Source organism: Monosiga brevicollis, genomic scaffold, assembly GCF_000002865.3.
Source record: "Monosiga brevicollis MX1 MONBRscaffold_19 genomic scaffold, whole genome shotgun sequence".
Lineage (NCBI taxonomy): Eukaryota > Choanoflagellata > Craspedida > Salpingoecidae > Monosiga > Monosiga brevicollis.
Window position 1 is genome coordinate 671859 of NW_001865056.1, and position 21136 is coordinate 692994.

At 55.3% G+C, this 21136-nt stretch overlaps 5 protein-coding genes across 5 annotated transcripts; 2 read left to right on the top strand and 3 right to left on the bottom strand.

Annotated features, from left to right (window-relative positions):
* Positions 1–80: 80 nt before the first annotated feature.
* On the bottom strand, positions 81–3599 carry MONBRDRAFT_10186 (uncharacterized protein; the record flags this gene model as incomplete). The annotated part of the gene is made up of 12 exons (XM_001747928.1): positions 81–1041; positions 1126–1474; positions 1681–1881; positions 1967–2129; positions 2268–2335; positions 2446–2481; positions 2586–2677; positions 2830–2965; positions 3057–3120; positions 3222–3278; positions 3351–3503; positions 3597–3599. 12 exons carry the CDS (start codon positions 3597–3599, stop codon positions 81–83), a joined length of 2283 nt encoding a protein of 760 aa, XP_001747980.1.
* An 823-nt stretch (positions 3600–4422) lies between these two features.
* On the top strand, positions 4423–10298 carry MONBRDRAFT_27505 (uncharacterized protein; the record flags this gene model as incomplete). Its single annotated transcript, XM_001747841.1, has 22 exons — positions 4423–4631; positions 4757–4829; positions 4952–5105; positions 5190–5272; positions 5455–5516; positions 5687–5853; positions 5949–6001; positions 6089–6227; positions 6333–6398; positions 6503–6605; positions 6740–6828; positions 6945–7081; positions 7189–7461; positions 7585–7979; positions 8072–8199; positions 8335–8452; positions 8537–8608; positions 8713–8830; positions 8961–9129; positions 9269–9816; positions 9952–10122; positions 10212–10298. 22 exons carry the CDS (start codon positions 4423–4425, stop codon positions 10296–10298), a joined length of 3414 nt encoding a protein of 1137 aa, XP_001747893.1.
* Positions 10299–10441: 143 nt separating this feature from the next.
* On the bottom strand, positions 10442–13598 carry MONBRDRAFT_33450 (uncharacterized protein; the record flags this gene model as incomplete). The annotated part of the gene is made up of 13 exons (XM_001747929.1): positions 13437–13598; positions 12926–13261; positions 12650–12808; positions 12461–12538; positions 12235–12334; positions 11999–12140; positions 11770–11859; positions 11593–11693; positions 11381–11480; positions 11059–11271; positions 10878–10976; positions 10741–10800; positions 10442–10621 (listed from the first exon to the last, which is right to left on the bottom strand). Exons 2-13 carry the CDS (start codon positions 13236–13238, stop codon positions 10442–10444), a joined length of 1635 nt encoding a protein of 544 aa, XP_001747981.1. The 5' UTR covers positions 13239–13261; positions 13437–13598.
* A 698-nt stretch (positions 13599–14296) lies between these two features.
* MONBRDRAFT_33451 (uncharacterized protein) lies at positions 14297–15901 on the top strand. Its single transcript, XM_001747842.1, has 4 exons — positions 14297–14307; positions 14427–15430; positions 15546–15607; positions 15678–15901. The coding sequence occupies exons 2-4, from the start codon at positions 14515–14517 to the stop codon at positions 15756–15758; spliced, it is 1059 nt and encodes a 352-aa protein (XP_001747894.1). The 5' UTR covers positions 14297–14307; positions 14427–14514; the 3' UTR covers positions 15759–15901.
* A 1-nt stretch (position 15902) lies between these two features.
* On the bottom strand, positions 15903–21084 carry MONBRDRAFT_33452 (uncharacterized protein; the record flags this gene model as incomplete). The annotated part of the gene is made up of 17 exons (XM_001747930.1): positions 15903–16264; positions 16345–16408; positions 16567–16631; positions 16735–17518; positions 17672–17878; positions 17988–18093; positions 18181–18248; positions 18346–18904; positions 19017–19073; positions 19181–19245; positions 19331–19456; positions 19573–19766; positions 19858–19994; positions 20191–20280; positions 20371–20511; positions 20655–20686; positions 20821–21084. 17 exons carry the CDS (start codon positions 21082–21084, stop codon positions 16158–16160), a joined length of 3066 nt encoding a protein of 1021 aa, XP_001747982.1. The 3' UTR covers positions 15903–16157.
* Positions 21085–21136: the final 52 nt, after the last annotated feature.

Sequence of the window (21136 nt, forward strand, 5' to 3'; positions counted from 1 at the left end):
CCGACCCAAGGCGCTCGAAACAAGCCCTCGACGTGCCGTATAATGAGAAAAGTCACAGACCCAAAAGCTCATTGCTATGTCTACGTCGGGACCTCGTCAACGCGCTTGCCGGCCTCGTGGCTTTGAGCACGAAACACAAAGGAAATGAGATCGCCACCAGCCTCTGAGAGAATGCGGTCTTTGACCCCCTTCCCGAGGGGATAGTGGTCCCATTGGGAAAAGTCAGAGGGGATGCCCATGGGTTTGCCGTCGGGCTTGATAAGTGCGTAGGTGCCATCACGGCTACAGCGCCCACACTTGAATTGTGCGTGCAGGTCAGAGGTGGTGCCCTCATTCAGTGTAAAAAGGCGGCGGAGGTCGGCCAAGCTAAAGTGTCGCTGCACATCCTCGGCCTCGTCAATGACACAGTCGCTGAGCGCAGTTTTGTGGGCTTGGCGGGCCAGAATCTTTTCCTCAATGGTCCCCGTGGCCACAAGGCGATAGACATAGGTGATGCGACGCTGTCCATCGCGCCAGCACCGAGCCAGGGCCTGGGCGTCCGAGGCCGGGTTCCAGTCTGGGTCGGTGAGGATGAGGCGGCTGGCTCCAATGAGGTTAATGCCGCAGCCACCCGCTTTGGACGACAGCATAAAGATAAAGTCGTCACTGTCGGGGGCGTTGAAGTGGTCAACGACTTTTTGGCGCTTCTTGATGCTCATGGTCCCGTCCAATCGGACGTACTTGTACCGGCGCTGGCGGCACAGGCGCTCAAAAAGGTCAAGGGTCTGGGTATAGTTGGAAATCAACACAACCTTCTCATCTGTGGTACTCTTGAGCATGGCCAGCATTGCATCCACCACCATGACTTTGCCGCTCCACTCGGGGCTGACAACACGCGAGTCCCATTTGGCGGGCACCAAGTCCTGCAGCTTGGCAAAGCCGGGCTCGCGGGCTTGAATCTTATCCATAATAAGCTCGGGGTGGTTGCACAGCTTTTTGAGGTGCGTGATGAAAGCCAGCGGGGTGGGGCCACTGCCACCACTCTTTTTCTGGTTTGTCTTGCTGCGTTTCGAAGTGCTGCTGTTGGCACCTTTTCGGCTGCTGCCGCCGCTGCTCTGCTTGACCTCATCAGCGTCAGCAACAGACCCGGGCCCGTCGTCTTCAAGGGCAATGGCCTGGCTGTCAATGAGGCGCTTGTACATGTCGAGCTGCAAGCCGGTTAGCCGACAGCAGACCACGGCCTCAATCTTGGGTGGCAAATATTTGGAGAGGATGTCCGAGGTGCGGCGGATGAGGCAGCGATTGACGAGCTCGACCATTTCATTGAGCTTGGTCTGGCCCAGCTCCTGCTCTTGGGCAGTGGCGTCGGCATCACGACCACGTAAAATGGGAATTTCGAATTTTTTGCGAAATTCACCGGCTGAGCCCAGTAAACCTGGGTTGACGAATTCGAGCAGCGCGTAGTACTCGAGCAATTCGTTCTGGACCGGTGTGCCTGCGGTTTGAGCAGACAGACAGACAGACAGACAGACAGACAGACAGACAGACAGACAGACAGACAGACAGACAGACAGACAGACAGACAGACAGACAGACAGACAGACAGACAAATGAATAGCAAGTGCAAGCACGAATCGAGAACAAAAAAGTCATTGAAAGACGAGAAGGCACTGGTCTGGGTGGGTGGCGGACAAGACGCACCAGAGAGAATAACGCGGCGCTCCGTTTTCAGAGCCATGAGGGCGCGATAGGTTTGGTTCTCACTGTTCTTGAGCCGATGTCCCTCATCGCAGATAACGATGCCCACAGGCTGATCTAGCGCATGAATGTGCCCTCGTAGCGTTTCATAGGAGATGATCAGCACCTGGGGGGCAGCGCGGCCCGAAGCTGATCCAAAGTAACCTGCGAATCACATGGCCAGACCTCAAACGTCAAATTGCATTGCAGGGCAACGGGCACAGTTCGGGAGCTGGCCGCCGTGACGTACGCAGCTTCTTATCAATTTCATCGCTGGCTCCGTTATCGATGGGAAGAGTGCTGACTCGATCGCCAAGCCATTTGCGAAACTCATTGCTCCAGTTCTTGACCAAACTCGAGGGGCAGACAATAACGGCCTTGGTGAGGGTGGGGCGGCATTCCGGTGATTGTTTCTGGTTTTGGCAGCAGTCGGGCACCCATGAGAGACAGGGAGCGTGCGGGATAAGCTAGTGCAAGACGAGGGTGCTGCCACGAGTGGCAGTGACAGTGGCAGTGACAGCGGCGGTCGCGGAACAGTAGGTTGAGCGTACCAAGAGCGTCCAGGTCAGGGTGACGTTTTGCAGAGTCTTGCCCAAGCCCATGCCATCGGCCATAATTGCTGAGCATTCAAGGGATATGCCGCCAGGGGACAACAGCATGGTCAAGTGAGGACAAAGGCGCTTGCAATGCGTGGCGAAGTGAATTGCTTGCGCACGTCTAGCCTCTTACCACCATGATAGCCGGGAATTTTGAGCCCGGTGACACCTTGAGAAGGACACATGCGCCCGAGGACAGGCGGCCAAAGGTGAGGTGGGAATCTGCAGCGCCAAGCACGGCAGAGCTGGCGTCTGGGTCAAGGCTGGACCTACAGTCGTATAAAAACTGCACACCCTCGATTTGATGTGGTCGAAGTTTGGCTCCAAGAATGGGATCTACCACAACAGCCACGGGGTGCTTGTTGCTACGCGAAGCAAAACCACGCAGTCCTTGTGGTGAGAAAAAAACGTCCTTTGCGTTTCACAGATCAAGACCTTTTTGAGGAGGGCCCACGTCAAGGCTAACGACCAAGAGGAATCACCATTTTGCTGGAAAGGCACGCCTCGAGGGACCAACCGGATTTCAGGGTTGGAAGCATCGGCGGCGCTGAGGGGTGGGGGCCGATAGAGGACCACGGCAGCATCATCATCCGGGTCGTGGAGGGGCTGGCGAAGAGTCAAGCGTCGAACACCCAGGCCGCGTCGGCTGTTGTCTGAACCCGAAAAACAAGCAGGCAGTCAGCACGGATGGAAACGTCGTGGCCGTGTGCGAGCCGGGCCTGCTTTCTTGGTCATGGTTCTCACCAGTGGTATGCCCGGGCAGAGGGCTCTTGAAAGGCTTGCCCAATATGCCGAAGATGCGCGCTTCCTGCCGTGGGGTTGCATGCAGTCAGGATCAAACGACATGGTGGGCGCACGAGGCTGTGGCACAACGAGGTTTTTAAAGTGCACAGAGGCACAAAAGCGTACATGGGCCGTGATGACTTCATTGCCATTGAGAGGGGTCAGCGGCTTGCGGTCAGCCATCTGTTGGGAAGGGTACATTTCACAGTGATGGGCGCGCCAGCTCAAACAACATGGGTTTGGTTTGCAATGTACAAAGGGTGGGAGGTGGACCTTGGGCTGAGGGCTGCCGCTGTCACTGTCATCGCCATTGTCACAGCCTGGCGAAGAGCCACCCACGGTGGGTGCGATGGATCTTTTGCGTGGGACAGGACCGAGGCTCCGTCGGGACGGTGCCAAGCTGCGGCGCTGTTCCACACCAGGCATTACACGAATGGTGAATGGCAGCCACGCAAGGAAGCATGACATGCCAGCAGCACGCCTAATCAAGGAACCACGTACCATGATATCGGCGCGACGACGCCCACACAGATGAGGCGTGGAGGTCAAGTAGACTTGCACTCACTCAGCACAAGACACTGCAAGGACGAATCTCTGGTTTGATCTGTGGCGCGCCAGCGCCAATCAGATGCAAACGCGAGCAAGCAAAAAAGTGCGCGCGCTGGGCAATGCGTGCCAACATAGACGACGACGCGCTCCCGTGCGAGGTGCTGGGGCAAAAGCACACGAGGAAGTGTTCAGCAAGGTCGCTGGGGTTTTTGAAGTCACTGATGACGTGTGTGCCAGTCAAGTGTCTGCATATCAAGGGAAATCAGGCCACTGATACGGTCAGGGCCGCTGCCATTTGCTGCATTGCGTTGGCAAAGCGATGGTGTTGGCGGGAAATGTCAAGCTTCGTCGTGAACTTTAGCTCCGAGGGATGTTTATCGCGACAACTTTAGCAAGATAAGGTGAACACACACACACACACACACACACACACACACACACACGACCGTTAAAAGGTGGCAGAAGCATTTACATCTGGTAACTTGAGGTTTCTGGACGAAACGGTCACAGCGAGCGAGCGAGAGAGAGAGAGAGAGAGAGAGAGAGAGAGAGAGAGAGAGAGAGAGAGAGAGAGAGAGAGAGAGAGAGAGAGAGAGAGAGAGCAGCGAGCGAGAGAGATCGATGGTAACGGTGTCGGTGTCGGTGTCGGTGTCGGTCTGGGGTCTGGGGTGTTGTGCATTTATGATTGAGGTGGTGTGCTTTGCTTTTCGTTTTGGGGTGTAGGCTTGGTGGCTCGGGTGGTTGATTGGCTGGCTGTGCCGTTTGCACCACCGTCGGCATGAGGTGGGTCTGGGCGAGCGCCTGTGCGACCTGTGTGTTGTCCGGCACTGAAGCAATGCCTTGGGTCGATAAAGATGGCTCTGAGCTCAAGGATGCCGTTGTTCTGGCTCGCTTCGTCATTCGCAGCTCCACAGCCACGGTGGAGTTGGCCGCCCTGGGCCGGTTGCCCAAGAGCATTCTTCTTGAGCGACTCAACCAGTCTCTACAGTGCGAGTCAGTCACTTGTGCCCCTTGGCCTTGGTGCTCCTGGTGCTGGGCTGCCGCCCCACCATGTCATCACCTTTTGGAGCTCGCTGACTCATCCTGCGCGGCTCCATGCGTGTCGTTGGCAGTTTGCCTAATCAAATCGACTGGGCCTTTCGGGCGCTCAAGATTCTGAGCTACAATGGCATGGACTTGGATGAGGTCGGACCCAGACCCGGACCCAGGCCCTTCTCTTTTCGCCCACCAGGGCACAACCTATTTGTTTGGTGTTTGCTGCATCCTTTGACTGACGAACAAACACTTGCTGCTCTTATTTCCTACAGTTGCGTGAGCTGCTCCCACTCATGGTCAAGATTGCCGAGCCCGCCATAGCGGATGAGGTCTTTCAACAGCTGCATGCGTCACCCCCCAAGCATCCGTCTCACCTGGAGCGCGCTGTTACGACTCTGAACCCCGATTTTTCCATCGCCGAATCTGGTTCGTGCCTTTCTCATGCACATGCAGATTCCTTCTGTTTTCATTGCTCCCTCTCAAAACGTTCTCATTTGCTTGCCACCACAGAGGACGAAGCCATCGACCTGGAGAGCATGGGTCTGCGGCTCGTTCAACTTCTCGAAGTCCTTGCCAACCTTTCCACAAACGAGGTCTTGTTTCCGGCTCGCTTGCTTGGCCCTTGTGGTCGTCATCGCATTCTCGTCAACCCCGCATTGGGCTCACGCTCACTCCCTTCCCATCCCTAATTCGTGTCTTGGCCACACCCGCGTAGGATGCCCGGGATCTTCTTGCTCGACAAAAAGGCCTCCAACGCCTTCTCTGTCGCTGGTAGGACCATCTGGCCCATCCCAATTGCAAGCATGCTGTCACGCTCTCCCAAGGGATCGGACACAGGTCCCAAGCTTCGTCAGTGCATCTCCTCACACTTGACCACCCTTTCGCAGTCTGGCTGTGGAGAATGCCATTCATCACATACGCCCTGGTCGGCGCACTATCTTCAACACCTTGTACAAACACCGTGTTACCATCACTGCCCTCGCTGCGGTCATCCTTGCCGATATTAGCAAGGATCTACAGCTTCGGCGCTTGGGCCCCGAGGGCACCGTCCTCAAGCAATGGCTGCTCCAGATTATTCTGACCAGTGATCATCTCAACCTCCTGTACGCTGCCCTTGTCATCATGAGCCACCTGGTACCCGTCAGCAGCAACCAAAATTGGCTCCGAAGTCTCGGTGGGTTATCAATCACAAAGTACCAGTCTGCGTCAACATCCCCGCGAGCCGTCTCACCCCCGCTCTCACTCGATGCTCGTCTCGCCACTTCACAGGCAGTGATCTGTGGTCTCGACTCGCACAGATGGTTCTCATCCACGACGTGAAGGTATGCTACTGGGTCCAAAGCGTCTCGGGCCAGTCCTGCCGTGCTTCCTACCTCACCCGAGGCTTCTGTCCATCTCGCCTCACGCAGGTGTTATGCGCGACGTTGGAGCTTTATTATCAATTCACTCTGCACGATGATTTTGCGGCCCATCTAGCGGCCCAGCGCCACGTGGTGCCCGCCTTGATCTCTCACTTGCGCTTCCTTCCAGACTCATGGCCAGATCGACGTGGGTACAATTTTAGTCCTTCTCTGTCACTTGACCATGTCGTACATCGACACCTCACTTCCTTTGGCTGTGTGTGAATGCCCCCGTCTCTCATCCGCACCACAGTCGAGACCCCACTTTTGCTCATTGAAGAGATTCTCAAAGGCACTCAGCCCGTCGATCTGGAGAGCAGTGCGTATCAGCCGTATCAGCCTTTGCAAAGCTTGCTTTTTGCTCGTGTTCCATCTGAAGGACTGACACATTCCTTGACATATTTTTTCTTCCACATTCCTCAGTGGCTCCAGAGGTGGGCGGCATCAAATATCTCGAGCCGGCCAGCGCCACCCCCTTGCAACCTATTCTGGCCTTGCCTCAAAGTCTGCAGCATCTCAAGACTTGGTCAGCATCCGATTTCCCTGCAACTTTCGTCGCCCCGTCTTGACCAGCTCGCAGCCTGCTTTTGCAAAAGCGCCCCGAGCGGCCACGTGTTCACTCTAACCAAAGGCTTTGATGATCCATGTCATTCTACATAGGCTTACCGCCACGTTTGCTTACAAAGGCGACCATGCAACCGCGCTGCGACGTGCCGAGATGTACCGCTCTTACGTTGCGGTCTGTCAAAGTAGGTGTCAAGACCGTGCTCGATCGTCCTCTTTGGCTTGAGGGCACATGTACGCCTTGGAGCGTGAAGGGCATCTATTCTTGTAGCGCCTCACTCACTTGGCGCGCTGTATTTAGATGAAAATCGCGTGCCATTGTGCACAGAAGTGTTTGGCAAGCTCATCATGGAGTGCTTTCCAGGCACCAAGTGCGTCACTGGTCCTGATTTGGGGCGCACAATCTATTATACAGCTCTCTCCTCAAAAGCGAGTCAGGTGTGTAGCACCGGCCGAATCTTTCCGAGCAATGCAGTGTGTTTCCTCTTCATTCCCGTGTTGGCTCACGGTCCGGGATTGGAATCTCTTGATGTCTCTGTTTGCAGCCGACACCGTCACCCCGTGAGCTGGTGGTAGTGCGAACGCCAAAAATGATGCGCGAGCAGCGCCTTGAGGTGGCTCGCCGAGGACCATTGCAAATAGATTCCGTTCGCTTGGCCCGAGAGCGGCGTGAAGAGCAACGCCGGCAAGCCATGGCTCGTCTAGAGGCAGCTTCGAGCGACATGGGCTCAACACCTGAGGGTGCTGGTTCGCATGCCGTCCCACTTGCCGCGCCAGCCCACGGGTCGCCGAGCAGCGATGTTGTACCACAGGCCAAGGTGTGGCGCCGCAGGCTCGACAAATCAGCAACAATGTAGTGCTAGCGGATGTTGAGCTCATTCATCATGTTCTTTTTTTTTTTTTTTTTTTTTTTTTTTTTTGTCATGTCATTGCATCTCTAGCGAGCTCATATCGAGACGGCGCCACAACCGTCCTCCGTTACAACCGTTCCGCCGTCGTCAACATCCTCGACCGCATCAGCAAACTTCTCTGCACCACCGCCAGCTTTCTCATCAACGGCACCCGTTGGCCAGCCAGTCTCAACGGCTCCTGTAGCCCAGCCGACCTCAACGGCTCCTGTAGCCCAGCCGACCTCGACGGCTCTTGTGACCCAACCAGCTTCAACGGTACCCGGGGGCCAAGTAGCCACAATGGCTGCTATGTCCCAGCCAGCCTCCACGGCCCAACCAGCTTCAACATCGTCCATGAGCACTTCTGATCTACCACAAGTAGATGGCCCTTGTGGCCTTGCGTATGAAGACACCTTGCCGCAAGTAGATGGGCCCAACGACGAACCGTAAGGTTTTTTTCTCCTAATTTTCTTCTCGCAAGCTGCGCCCACCCTTTCCTCGATTCTCGCCTTCTGACTCTCTGCCCGGTATCATGTAGGGTTGTACTACGACGAGGGCCAGCCATTACATGCATCAACCCGCAATGTGACAAGGTCTACAAGACCGTCTCTTCTCTATCCTATCACCTGACCTCGAATCCTGACTGTCTGCGCTTCACCCACACCTGTGCGTTTTTATGGTTTCTTTGTGTTTAATTTTTTTTTTCCTTCGAGTCGCTGCCAGATCTGGAGCCAAGTGCCCGATTGTGGCTGACCGATGTCCTTTGCTTCCTCGCATCATGCTCATGCGCATTTGTGTTAGACACTCTGGACTCCATTCCGGATACTACGAGTGCCGATCACTCGTTTATCAAAAATCTCTTGACCAATGCTTCGCAGCCTGGCTATGTCTGGGTCTGCCGCTGGGATCTCTGCCACCGGTACGAGGCACCGCTAGAACCTGCATCGCCATGATTTCTCGTTTTCTTTTCAATCTCACAATGCACTACTGTTTGGCCCCGAAGACCTTTCAAGACCTTCCGGGAGGCCATGGCCCATGTCGCCGACTTTCATGCCACACCCACCCGCCCCGCTCCGTATGAACTTTGCTCTTTACTCGTTCTCCTGCTAGCCTTTGGCAAGAGCGATTCTTGTCTGCGGCATTTTGACACAATGCCTTTCCATGTCATGGTGCCCATAGTGTGACTTGTCACTGGGAGGGTTGCACCAAGCTTGCGCCTACCATGAAACGCTCTTTGCTATCGGCTCACATGCACACGCACTACAATGTGTGGAAGCTCACCCGTGAAGATGATCCGGTAAATTCTCCTCGGCGCCCAAGCTTCTATGCCATACCGTCGTGCCATACCGTCGAGCCACGCATCGGCCCGAGATGGCCATGAAAAGCTCACTTGACGCATGCCTATACCTCGCTTGGGCATTGAGCAGAGCATTGATCATCAGCCTCTCCCACCAGAGGATCCGACATTCAATTTTTCTCAGAGCATTGACACCCACAGTCCACCTGCCGGCCCGGGATATACCTCGTCTGCGGCAGCCCTGCCTGCCATGCATTCTGCCTCCTCAAGTTTATTGAGCAGTGCCATGCCAACTTCGGGTACGTGCATGTTGCTAGATCATCTGTGCACCGCTCACTTGTTTTCTGGTGGGGTTATTTGTCAGCAAGTCCCGATCGGCGAGCTCGACGACTTCTCATTGCTGCTTCTTCGTTTCATGGATCTATTGCATGGTTGTAGGCGCTGGCGGCCTGCCGGTGGAGCTGTCTGCCTCTGTGCCATGGGCACATCAAATGGAACTGCTCAACAGCCAAGAGGAGACCTTGCGGCGGCAGCTTCAGGATTTGGTGCAACAAGGGGCTTCACAGCACCCACATTTGATGCAGCGCCAGCAAAGCGTTCAGCATCAGTTGCAGCGCTTGATGCTTGAGCGCCAAAAACTCCAGCTCCAACAGGGTCAGGCCGCCTTGTTGGAGCGCCAGCGCCGCCAACAAATGCAAGCACAGGAGAATCAGCTTCGACATGGCGCGCAAATGCGCGATGTCGATCGCCAGCGCTTGTACTGGGAGCAACAGCGCCAACGGCAGTTTGACTCGGGCAAGCAGCGTGTCAAGTGGGAGCAAGAGCGGCAACTACGTGAGCAAGCTCGGCGCAAGGCCCTTGAAGAGCAGCAGCGAAAGTTGGCTGCGCAAGCGCAGGCCCGCAAGGCGAGGCAGATGCAGCAGCAGACGGCCTACCATCGCGCCCCCACTGTCACCGCCGCCATGGCCCGCAGCTTGCAAGACTATGTACGTAGCCGACTTGATCTTAGCTTGCGGATTTTACCGTCATGTCAACCGCTTTGTCATCCCCACATAAAATAGTCTAGCCCGTCCCAAGTCTTACCCTGGCTTGTGGTGCGTGTTTTTTGGTGCCCTGGACAGGAGCAACAAAAAAAGCTGTTTTTAGAGAACATTCGCGTTCATAGCGGGTCCGTTTGGGTGCGTGAGCACGCGTGCGATCCACGCACCATCCAAACCATCCGCTTCATGGCCGCGCTGGTGCTGCGCAATTTGGCCAAGACCGCACCGACGGCTCAGCTGAAGTGCCGCGAGGTTTGTGAACCTGCATTGCCGGATTTGCTGCTATCCACCAAGTCGCGTGGCATGGATATCCTCGAAACATTCACATGGTTGTGTGGCAGGACACATTGCTTGACGTGGCAACGGAAAATGCCGAGCTTCGACGCCCACTACTGCAATGCATCCGCTCCCTCTACAATGCGGCATAGATTTTGAGAGGCGGGACTCTGTCACTACTGTCGTTCCTAGCTTGGTGATGAGGCCTTGCATGTCCTGCCCAATTGCTATTTTACTTTTTAAAGACACTAACATTTTTTTTCCCCAAGCATGACAGATTCTCTTGCATCGCAATTTACTGCTTGGCGGGACGTGCACCGCGGGCCTTGCTATTTTGACCCTCGTTTCGAGATCGTCCTGAAGAACCCTCCGCGCCACTGCGGTTACCACGTCCGCCACGGCCACCCCGGGAGCGGCTGCCCCGATCGTCGCGCTTGCTCTGCACGGAAGCCCGCACTTCCGTACCCTTGAATTCCTATGAAACGGACCGTAAAGCGAGGAGTGAGAAGGTCAAAAGGGGTTGTGTGTGTTTGTGGTGTTTTCATGTGTCGGCGGCTCGGCTGGCAGATGGGAAACGCCCAGCAGCTCGCTGACCTTGCCGTTGAGATGGCCGCACGTTTTCTCCGCATCCTCGTCCTTGACAAACACGACAATCTAGGAATCAGGTCCAGGTAGCAAGGTGAGCAGGGAAGGAGGACATAGCCGGGGCCAGAAAAGGTGATCAAGCGAACCTTGTCTTCAGGATCGTGGGGCACGTCGACGGCCAACACCACCGCAGGTGCCGCCAAAGCTCGGACCTCACTAGCTTGCACGCGGTTGTCCCAGCAGACCTACAGCCATTCCAGGGGTTGTGGGCTTTTGAGAAAGCGCTCTGCTGACCACCCATCCGAGGTAAACATGCAGCAGACATACGGCGGGACGCAGCACGACGGCAGACACGCCGGGCTGGTGGCGAGGATGGACGCCCTCGCGCTTGCGCAGCAAATTGTCGCCATGATGATAGGCTTCCAAACCAACATGAAAATCTTGAACGACCAGCAAGGTGGCACAGGCTCGCTGCATGCCGGGCACGGCAATATGCCATACCGACTTGGCATACGTGTTGTCAAGCGTGAGCTTGGAAAGCTGCGGATGAGGGGTGCTCAGGGAAAGTGAGACGCATCGAATGCTTGGCGGTTGCAGCCGATGGGGATCCGGTGCTTTATCATTGACCGTCATGACGCTATGAGCGCACCTCAAAAGCGGACTTGATCATGCTCCGTTCGGCTTCGGAGCAGCCGTCCAAGGCTGCTTGCGGTACCTTATCCCAAAAGGACGCCATATCCGTCGTAGACCTAGAAACAATGCAGGCAAGGTTTTGATTAAGGGTCCTGGGCAATGTCAAGTAAACATGCTTTTTGAGAAAGTATTGAGTAGGCAAATAAGGTCCCGATCAAGCGCACGTACTGGGCAGTGTAAAGTGGAATCGCAGTGGGGGGCACGACCCCGAGCAGATAAAAGTTTGAGGGGCACGGCGCGTTGGGCGCTGCAAAACACACAATTGAGGCCTGTGCAGAGGCACAGAGGTGTGAGGGTAGGGCCAAGCGACAGAGTACATGCCATGCTCGGCGCCAGTGCGAGTACCTTCAGCTTGGAGGCAAGCTGGGCCATGTAGCCCTGATAGGCTGGGCTCTCGTTGCAGAGGAAGATACGGATTTCGTCGTTGGTAGCATACTGCATCGTATCAAGCAGCATGATACAGGCACGAGGGTGTCGAGGCGTGAAAATGAAAATGATGCGGGCAAACGACGAAAGCAACGGGGGCAATTGTGGAGGCCCGAATGTCGACGAAAAAGCCCAGGCGAGAGCATACCTTATCGGCCAATTGGACGAGTTCGCCCACTTGCATGAGCGTGGACCAGCACTGGCCCTTGGCGCCGGCGATTGAGTCAACGGTGCCGTCGCCAGAGTTGAGAAGACGGTGGTGCTGAAACTCACCACCCAGGCCAAGCAGGCTGTGGAAGCAACCATGTGTGACATGAGGTGCCGGCGCAAAGTGTCCATAGTGCAAGTGCTTGGCAGCGTGGTCGAGACGGGGGAGGCACATACCGCAGCTTTCCAATCAGATGGCTCGTCATTTCGTCAACCATGTGAAAGTTGGGAACTTGATAGGCCTTGCTGCGCAGTTGGCAGAGCACGTGGACATCACCTGGATGCAGCGGGCAATGAAAGGCGCACGGAACAAACAGAGGTGAGCAGATTCATACAAAGGCAGTCAATGGGACGAAGTGGCGGGCGAGTCAGGACAAGTTTTAAGCGGGCGCTGCAGACGAACCAATTGGGCTGGAGATGGCATAGACGGGGGTCTGAAATTTGTACCGGCCCGAGAGGTAGAGGGGAAACTCGCCGAGACCTAGGGATAGATCCATGGTGGCGGTGTCAAATCAGGTCAGGCTGGATCATAGATCTTCAAGGGGAGAGCGGGTCCGTTGCTGACGTCCTAGACGGAGAGAAAGCAACAAACCGTTGTGATAGCTGTCGCGTGAGACGTTGGATTGTGGGAGCAAGTGCTCGGCCGGAACGCGGCCAGCGCTATCGTTGTCGTAAAAGCCAAAGTTGCCCACGTGCAGGACAAAGTCCGCTGTGGTGCGCTGAGCCAGGGAGTCCATGGCGCGCAGATGACCTACAGTGGGTGCAAAGATGTATGGCCGTGAGGTGCCAGTGGCTCAGTGAGTGAGTGCAGGAGAGAACAGACAAGCGACACTGAGAGAGTCAGGGAGGGTACGAGCCCAATGCATACCGAGAGCGTTGCTCACGAGAAGAACGCGCATGCCATCGATCCGAAAGAGCTTTGATTCGAGTGTGTGTTTTGAACTCGTAGCAGGAAGCGTGTGGTTCCCACGGCGGGGCGGGCCCGCCGTGGCTGCAGAGCCGCCAGAGCTGTGGCTGCCGCGGGATCGATGCTGGTTATCGCTATTCTTGTCGCCATCTTGGGTTTGGGGGCGACGTCCCGACTTTTTGGTCGCTGCTGACGTGGTGGTCGTGGCGGTGGCGCTGGGAGCTGGGGGCTCGGGTAGCACCAAGGCCACGCCTTCAGTGGCAGATTGAGACATGGCTATCAGATTGATGGTGTGATCTATGCCATGTGTCGAGATGTGACAGTGAGCACACACGCTGGTCAAGGCCACTTTATGAACTGCTTTCATCACGAAAGGGGGCCTGAGCCAGAGCGGCTCCCCGACTTGAGTTCCGACCCGCCCACCCAGGGATTCTAACCAAGCCGCATTGACACAGCCTGTCCCACAACGTACCACCGTCTACGCGTCGACGTTTCCAAGCAGATAACAAATGCAGCCAGGACGTAGCCAGCGAAAGGAGCAGAGGGAAAGGCTAGGGCCGTAGACAGGAGACGACGACGACGACGACGAGGTCAACGGCCAGTCCGAGTCCAGTGCGCGCGTGAAAAAAAAAAATAAGAGAGAAGGCACTGGATGAGGTCTCAGAGAGGGAGCGAGAAGAGGATGTTTGTGTGAGAGATGGGGAAGGGGACTGGGGAGAAGAGAAGAGAAGAGTTGGAACGTAGTGATGGAGGCAGAGATGGAGATGGTGTATGAAGAAGATGAACGAAAATTAGAGCACTTTTAAGAGGGGCTAGAGATTATTATCACTCAACGGCCAAGAGTAAGAGACAGTGCCGCGGGAGGCGATATGAGAAGAGAAGGAGTCATCAACCACAGACAGCGTGAGAGACAGAGACTGAGAGTTGTGCTTGTAAACTGTAAAACACGTTACACCTTGATATGCAAATCATTGTCAGACAATTTACCGGCAAAGAGTATGGTCACTGCTTTCATGATAGTTCCCAAAACGCTTTTCGAGTACTTGTAGCATTGATAAACCGAGTATGTGAGGTTTGATTAATGATTGTAGTGTAAGTTATTGTAGTTGTTTTTGTGGTTTACGAAGCTGACAATGTTAAATGGTCCTGTCGTTGCGGCAACAACAGAAAAATCTCATTTCGTGTGACAGGCAACGTTGACATGTTCACTGGACGACAAGAGTTTATGCATCTGTTCAAGCACTTGTTGCAGATTTGAACGACGTTACCGCTCTACTTGATGAAGGCTATTTACGACCATCTGCTGAAGGCGATAGTTTTGTTTTGGTGGTTCGACTGACTGAGTACGCGCGCCTCGCGGTAATGGCAGCGGGTCGGCTCGATCTCTGTCTCGAGGGCATTCGATGGTGCGTGCATTTGTGGTATGGATCGAGAATCGGGGCTCATGGTTGGATTGTCGTAGGTAACACTTGGCGCGCAGCAGTTTCCTTTACCTGCGGCTTCTGAGACGTGTGCCACACCGCCAACACTCACACAAGAGCTCGAGCAAGATGCGTGGGACGGCAGCGCGATTGGCCTTTCAGGTCCTGGGCGGGAATGGCTTGCGCCAGCCCAACGTGGCCATTGCCGGTGTAACGGGTGCCGTGGGCCAGGAGTTTCTCGCCTGCATGGAAAAGCGCAACTTTCCGTTCAACAAGCTGAAGCTGCTGGCGTCTGAGCGCTCCGCGGGCAAGAAGATCACCTACAAAGGCCAGACGTATGTCGTGGAGGCTTTGACGGAGAACAGCTTTGAGGACGTTGACATTGCCCTCTTCAGTGCCGGAGGCTCGCAAAGCCGTCAGTATGCCCCTGCCGCCGTCAAGGCGGGAACCATCGTCATTGATAACTCGTCCGCCTTCCGCATGGACCCCAAGGTGCCCCTGGTCATTCCCGAAGTCAACCCTCAGGCCGCCTACCGCCACAACGGCATCATTGCGAATCCCAACTGCTCCACCATCATCATGGCCGTGGCCGTCTATCCCATTCACCAGGCCGCCGGTGTCCGCCGTGCCTCCGTCGCCACCTACCAAGCCGCCTCCGGTGCTGGTGCCGCCGCCATGGCCGAGCTTGAGCAGCAGGCCCGCGACTGGGTTGAGGGCCAGCCTCTGACCCAGGACATTTTTGGCCGTCAGTACATTTGGAATCTTTTCTCCCACAACAGCAAAATCGATCCCAGCACGGGCTACAACGAGGAGGAAGTCAAGATGATGCGTGAAACCACCAAGATCTTTGATGATGATTCCATCCGCGTCACTGCCACTTGCATTCGCGTGCCCGTTCTGCGTGCTCATTGCGAAGCCATCAACCTCACCCTCAACGAGCCTCTGTCCGAAGATCAAGCTCGGGCCATCCTGGCCAAGGCCCCAGGCATTACCATCCATGACAATCGCGCTGACAACAGCTTTCCCGAGCCTCTTATGGCTTCTGGTGCGTGTGGTGACCCGCTGTCAGCGTCCCCACTTGCCGTGCTTGACGGCGCGTGAGTTTATATCTGTCTTGGTCTGTACCCGCTCCCCTCCCCAACATCGTTTTGCTACTGTAGGCATCGATGACGTGCTTGTGGGCCGCATTCGGGCCGATTTGAGCCAAGAGAATGGTCTCGAGGTATGCCCGATTCTTTTTAAGATGCTACGCTGCTCAGCTCCGCCTCACCTCGTGTTGCCTGAAATCGTAGATGTTTGTGGCTGGCGACCAGCTTCTCAAAGGTGCCGCACTCAACGCCGTTCAAATTGCCGAGTTGCTCATTGAGCAGTAAATGCCTGATGTGTTTATGTCTCCGAGTATCCGTGTGTGTGTGTGTGTGTGTGTGTGTGTGTGCTCGGCGCTTTGCCATGGGCTGCCAGCGAGCTTGTTTGTCGATACCCGACCCAAACTCCGATGAATTCATGCAAATAGTCCTCTCTCATGTGCCTGAATTTCAAATGTTTCTTTTTTTTTTCTTCTTCTCGCACGTGCTGATTCCAGACGCGCAACCTTTGCTTTGAGCACGAAATCTCGATTGACATGGGCCTTGGGCCCTCCAGCAGCGTCCTTTGCTTGACGAAGCAACACACCGGCACTGCCCAGCAACGCAAACCGCAGACAACTACCACGGACACGGGCGACACAAACCCGAGACGACAGCGGCGACTAAGGCATTTGCTTGCATGCAAGCTTAATGACGGTGCTTGGCCGCCTTCTTCTGGCGTCGCGCACTGGCACGCATGCCGCGACGATCCGCCTTCATACGCTGATCCACTTGCTGGTAGCGTCCGGTCAAGCCTGAGGCGCACAAACCCAAAAATTTGAACGTGAGAACAGTCTATTACAAGAGCACGGAAAAAGCCAAAGCCATGGCTTACCCTTGGGGCGAACGGCACGCTTGGCTGCTAGGCTGCGCTTTGCCACGACATATGTTGTCTCGCGCTGCACCAAAAAGAGAGCAAAAAAAAAAAAAAAAAAAGTCGTTGACATCATCGTGAGTATACCGGCGCACTGCCACAGAGCAAACCAGCATGGCAATACGACCCAAAAAAAACAAAACAAAACAAAACAAAACAAAGCAAAAAAGCGGCAGGCCACACCTTCTGGTTGCGTGACCGGTTGTACTGCTTGTACAGTTGTTGGATCTGTCGGCCCTTTTCACGCTCTGCATGCCACACCGGATGCACATGGTGGTTAGCTCGCATCAATGTCACGTCTTGAGTCACCTTGGGGCCGCAGCACGCTCATGGCAGCAGTCTTTTTTTTACCAGTGAGAGAGTCATTTTCAGCAATAGCCTCTGCTTGCTTGGTGAGCTTGTCCAAGGCGCGGCCAACACGTTGTTTCTTGCGCGCCTTGGCCTCCAGCACACGGCGCAGTGGGCGCGCGTTGATCTCACGCTGTCGTTGTTTAATTTCATCAGCCATCTCACGGGAGGTGGGAATAATGCGCTCACGATGCGGGTTTTCCTCGTCCGCAAACCACATGGGCAAGGGGTCATCGTTGTGTGCAAAGCGGTTGTACGCCGCCTCGATCATCTCGCGGCGCTTGCGACGCACAATCATTTCCGTGGCCATGGCCAAGCCAGCGGCATCCAAACCGGGGCGATTAGTGCTCGACTCTGGAGTATCCATGGGCACCTCTTCAAAGCCACCACCCTGGTTGCGTCCCTTGTCACCCTTCTTTGTGGGCACTTGGTCACCCACGGCAGCTTGTACGGCCAACTGCTTGGTGTCGTTGCCCAGCGCTTGATCCAATTGCGCAAAAGCGGCGTCAAAATCGGCATTCTGTTCCGTCGCTTCGTCGCCATCCTCTCCTGCCTCGGCCGCGGCCTCAGCCTGAGCACGAGCCCGTGCCACAGCTGCCGCACGTCGACTGGCCGTGTTGAGCCCCTCCATATCATCCTCATCTTCATCATCAAATTCGTCAGCCGAGTCCAGCTCTCCGTCTGATTCGTCCAAATCGTCAGCATGAAACTGCAGGCCCATAGCTTCGGCCCACTCTTCGTTGGCATATTCCTTGGCAAGCTCCTCAGCCGTCTTGCGACGCTTGCTCTACCCGGTGCAGGTCAAATTGGGATGTCAAGCAGACACGGGGAGAAGCAACAGGTGAGTTGTAGCCTGTAAAAGCAGCCAGGAGAAACAGCGTGCTTGTGGCTGAAGAGGCACCAGTCAACAGGTGACCAATGCTGCGAGATGACAACGAACCGCTGGGCCACCGTTGGTGCTAGATGTGGCACCCTTGCGCAGGGCCGCGGCACGCTCCTCCTCTTCATCATCGAGATCCAAGTCTTCGTCCAAGTCTTCAAACTGGTTTTGGGCAAACCACATGGCAGCCGTGTTGCGCTGCTTCGAGGCTGAGCGAACCAGCAGACCGGTGTCGTTTTCCAACGCCTCATCCTCATCGTCAGCCGCCTATTGTTTGGGCCGAATTGATGCCACATCGGAAACTGAGTCGTACAGCCCAGTGCACCACAGAAACTGGGCCGCTTGCAGGACACCGGCCATTCATAACAAAACTGACCACAGAAGCCGGGGCAGCGGCGGCAAAATCGGCATCATCTCCGTCTGCATCTTGGCCATCAACGCGCGCTTCGATGACGGAGCTCTTGTTGTGATGACGAACCACGCTGTAAACATTGGCCAGCAGTCAGGCAAAGCGTGCCAACTCAAAGACGCCTGGAGCAAGAGAGGAGGAGACAACTGTGCATACGAACCGCTTCTTCTTGTTTTTGCGCTCCAGGTACTGTTCATAATCACGCTCCAAGGCCTCCTCCATCATGGCCTGCAAAGGTCGAGGGTTGATTGATAAATGTGTATAGGTACGAATGAAGAGCCAGATTGACATCAAACAGCAAGCAGAGTCCAGCAAAGTAACGTACGTGAGAGCCTTCCTCGCTAAGATCGAGGGTGATGTGACGGCGAGGACGAGCTTCGTCGGCCACTTCCATCAACGGGTCCATGGCCGCTTCCATATCACCCTCATCCAGGGCTGCAAGTTGATCTGCGTTCTTGACTGCCTTGAGGTTGAAGAGGATGCGTTCATTTGTGTCTTCGGCCATGTCCATGGGTGTTTCCATCTGCAACGCCATGCGCTCGCGCAGCTTGCGGTGCTCCTTGGCCTTGAGGCGGCGCTTGCGCTTGAGTTTCGCCTTTTCTTCGGCCTTGGCTTCGGCCAGGGCTGTCTCAAGCTCGTCCTGCGAATCAGCGGATTCGCCATCCTCCTCGCTTCCCTCACCTTCCTCGTCCTCTTCTTCGTCCTCCGAGCCTTCGCCATCAGCACCTTCAGCCGCCCGTTGCAGTTTGGCAGCTTCTTCAAGCATCATGGCCATCTGTTGGCGCCACTTGATCAAGGTTCGAAAGTCTTTTTTGCCCAAGACCTTGAGATCGACGGCGAGAGAGCGGACTTCGCCAGTCGTGGCCGGATGCTTGGCAATCAGACTACGGGGTTTTGAATCCAATGAGAAGAGGTGCAATCGTTTTTAGCAGAGGATATGTCGAGACCAAGTCAAAGCCAGTCTCATTCCGTGCCAGGTTGTGATGCAAAGCCTACCTGTCATCATCAAATACAATCTGATTGTGCATGGCTAGAAGATCCAAGTGATTGTCACTATTTGCATCATCAAGCAGGGACGGGGCCAAGAGACAAGCGGCAATGATCAGAAAATGATATGATTCCAAACCAGCTGTTCAGACGACCAGCAGTGTACAGCTGACCTCTTGACAAAGTCCTCAGCCGTGATGGAGGTGAACATGCTCTGCTTGACGTTGTCATCATAACCCTGGGAGCAGTTCTCGGGGTGAGTGGGCCGCCAAATTCAGGCCACAAGACTGGCGAGGCTCGTTTGATGGCTAAAAAGCACCGACCTCGGCGCGAGGCTTGCGCTTGGGGTCCTTGAAAATGTCGGGCAGCGTCTGTCCATCGTCAATTTCCTCAAAGACATACTTGGGATCCAGCATCTTAGGATCGATGCGGTCTGGGGCCAGGAAGCCCTAGGACAAGGTGTTGGGGCAAGCAGGCGGTGGTGGACGTCAGGATCAACGCTTGGGCGTGAAGTGGGCCAAGAGGGGACTTTGTTCATAAACGCAAAGTGGCAAGAAAAGCCGACCTGGCAAACGACGAAGATTTCAGCCGAGACATTACGCGAGGAGGTGGGCTTGGTGGCTTGAACCTTGCGGAAGAGCTGCTTGAAGACCCACATGAGGGCGTGGTAGTCGCGAGAGCGGAAGACCTTGGTCACAAAGGTGCCCTTTTCGACAAGAAACTCAGTGGCCAGCTTGAGGGACTTGAGCACAAGCGAAGCTGAACCGGACGTTGATGAGTATGAGTCAGAATGTAGCCGTGTCGGGCGTGTTGAGGCTTGAGGGACCACTACAAGGTGAAGAGAGCTTACCCTGGGTGAAAGCATCCTGAATCCAAGAGGTACCGACGTTGGGAGCACCGTCGTGCAGCACCACATCGGCCTTGAGATGCTTCATCTCTTTGCGCAGCATTTGCCGACAGCGCTCCGTCGTAATGTCCGCCACCAAGCTGAGGTGCAGAGAGGGGACGAAAAAGGAGGAAGAAAAAACAAAAAAAAAAAGAGGGACGGATTCAATGAGTCATGATCAGCTGCAAGATTGACGGGGTCGGATGCCTCTGCTGATAGCGCTCGATTGATGGGGTCGACAGGCAAGATTGCTGCTGCAAACCGAGGCCAAATTCATGCCAAGGTGCTGCCACATACCCAATGCATCCCTTGATGGGCTTGATGGGCACGAGATCCACACCGATAATCAAAGAGGACGGGGGCATATTTTGTGCCGCAACTTGCATCCTAATCAGGCACACAGAAAACCGATGAGACGTTGGGGCTTGAACAAGGCATTCCAAAGGCCTAGCAGGGGGACAAAAGAGGGCCACGTACCAGCCACCGGGGGCGGCACAGAGATCGATGCAGACTTTGGATTGTTGGAGAAAGTTGAACTTGCGGTTGAGCTGGACCAGCTTGAAGGCTGAACGGGCGCGCAGACCCGTTTCCTTGGCCAAGTGATAAAACTTGTCCCGCCTTTGTTTTTGGGGGGAACGGGAGTGTAAATAGGCAAGTGGTGAGTTCCAAGATAGCCGGTGCTCGCGAGAACGAGGTGCGCTTTGAGCTGCCGCGGTCAAAGCGCTGCCGCAGGTCGACGGGGCAGATGTCAAGCCACGTACCGATCCTTTCCCGTCTTCACCTTCTTGCCCATCTTGGCGGTGCCGAAACAAGCAAGCTCAACGCGCCACACGCACTACTCCGTTCGTCTCCCCGCAATCGTATGTCTATCCTTGGCCGCTTCACGTCTCCGGAGTCTCCTCCCGCCTGACGCGCGGTCCCACACACTCTCAGATGGCCGAGAGAGAATGAGATGAGAGAGAGAGAGAAGGAATGAGAGAGAGAGAGAGAGAGAGAGAGAGAGAGAGAGAGAGCACCACGTGTTGTGTGTGTGTGTGTGTGTGTGTGTGTGTGTGTGTGTGTGTGTGTGTGTGTGTGTGTGTGTGTGTGTGTGTGTGTGTGTGTGTGTGTGTGTGTGTGTGTGTGTGTGTGTGTGTGTGTGTGTGTGTGTGTGTGTGTGTTTGTGTTGAAAAACGTCTGACAAGAAACCATTCAATCTTACAGAAGTTTCATTACCCCCCTTTTTTTAAATAGAGTTTTGGCT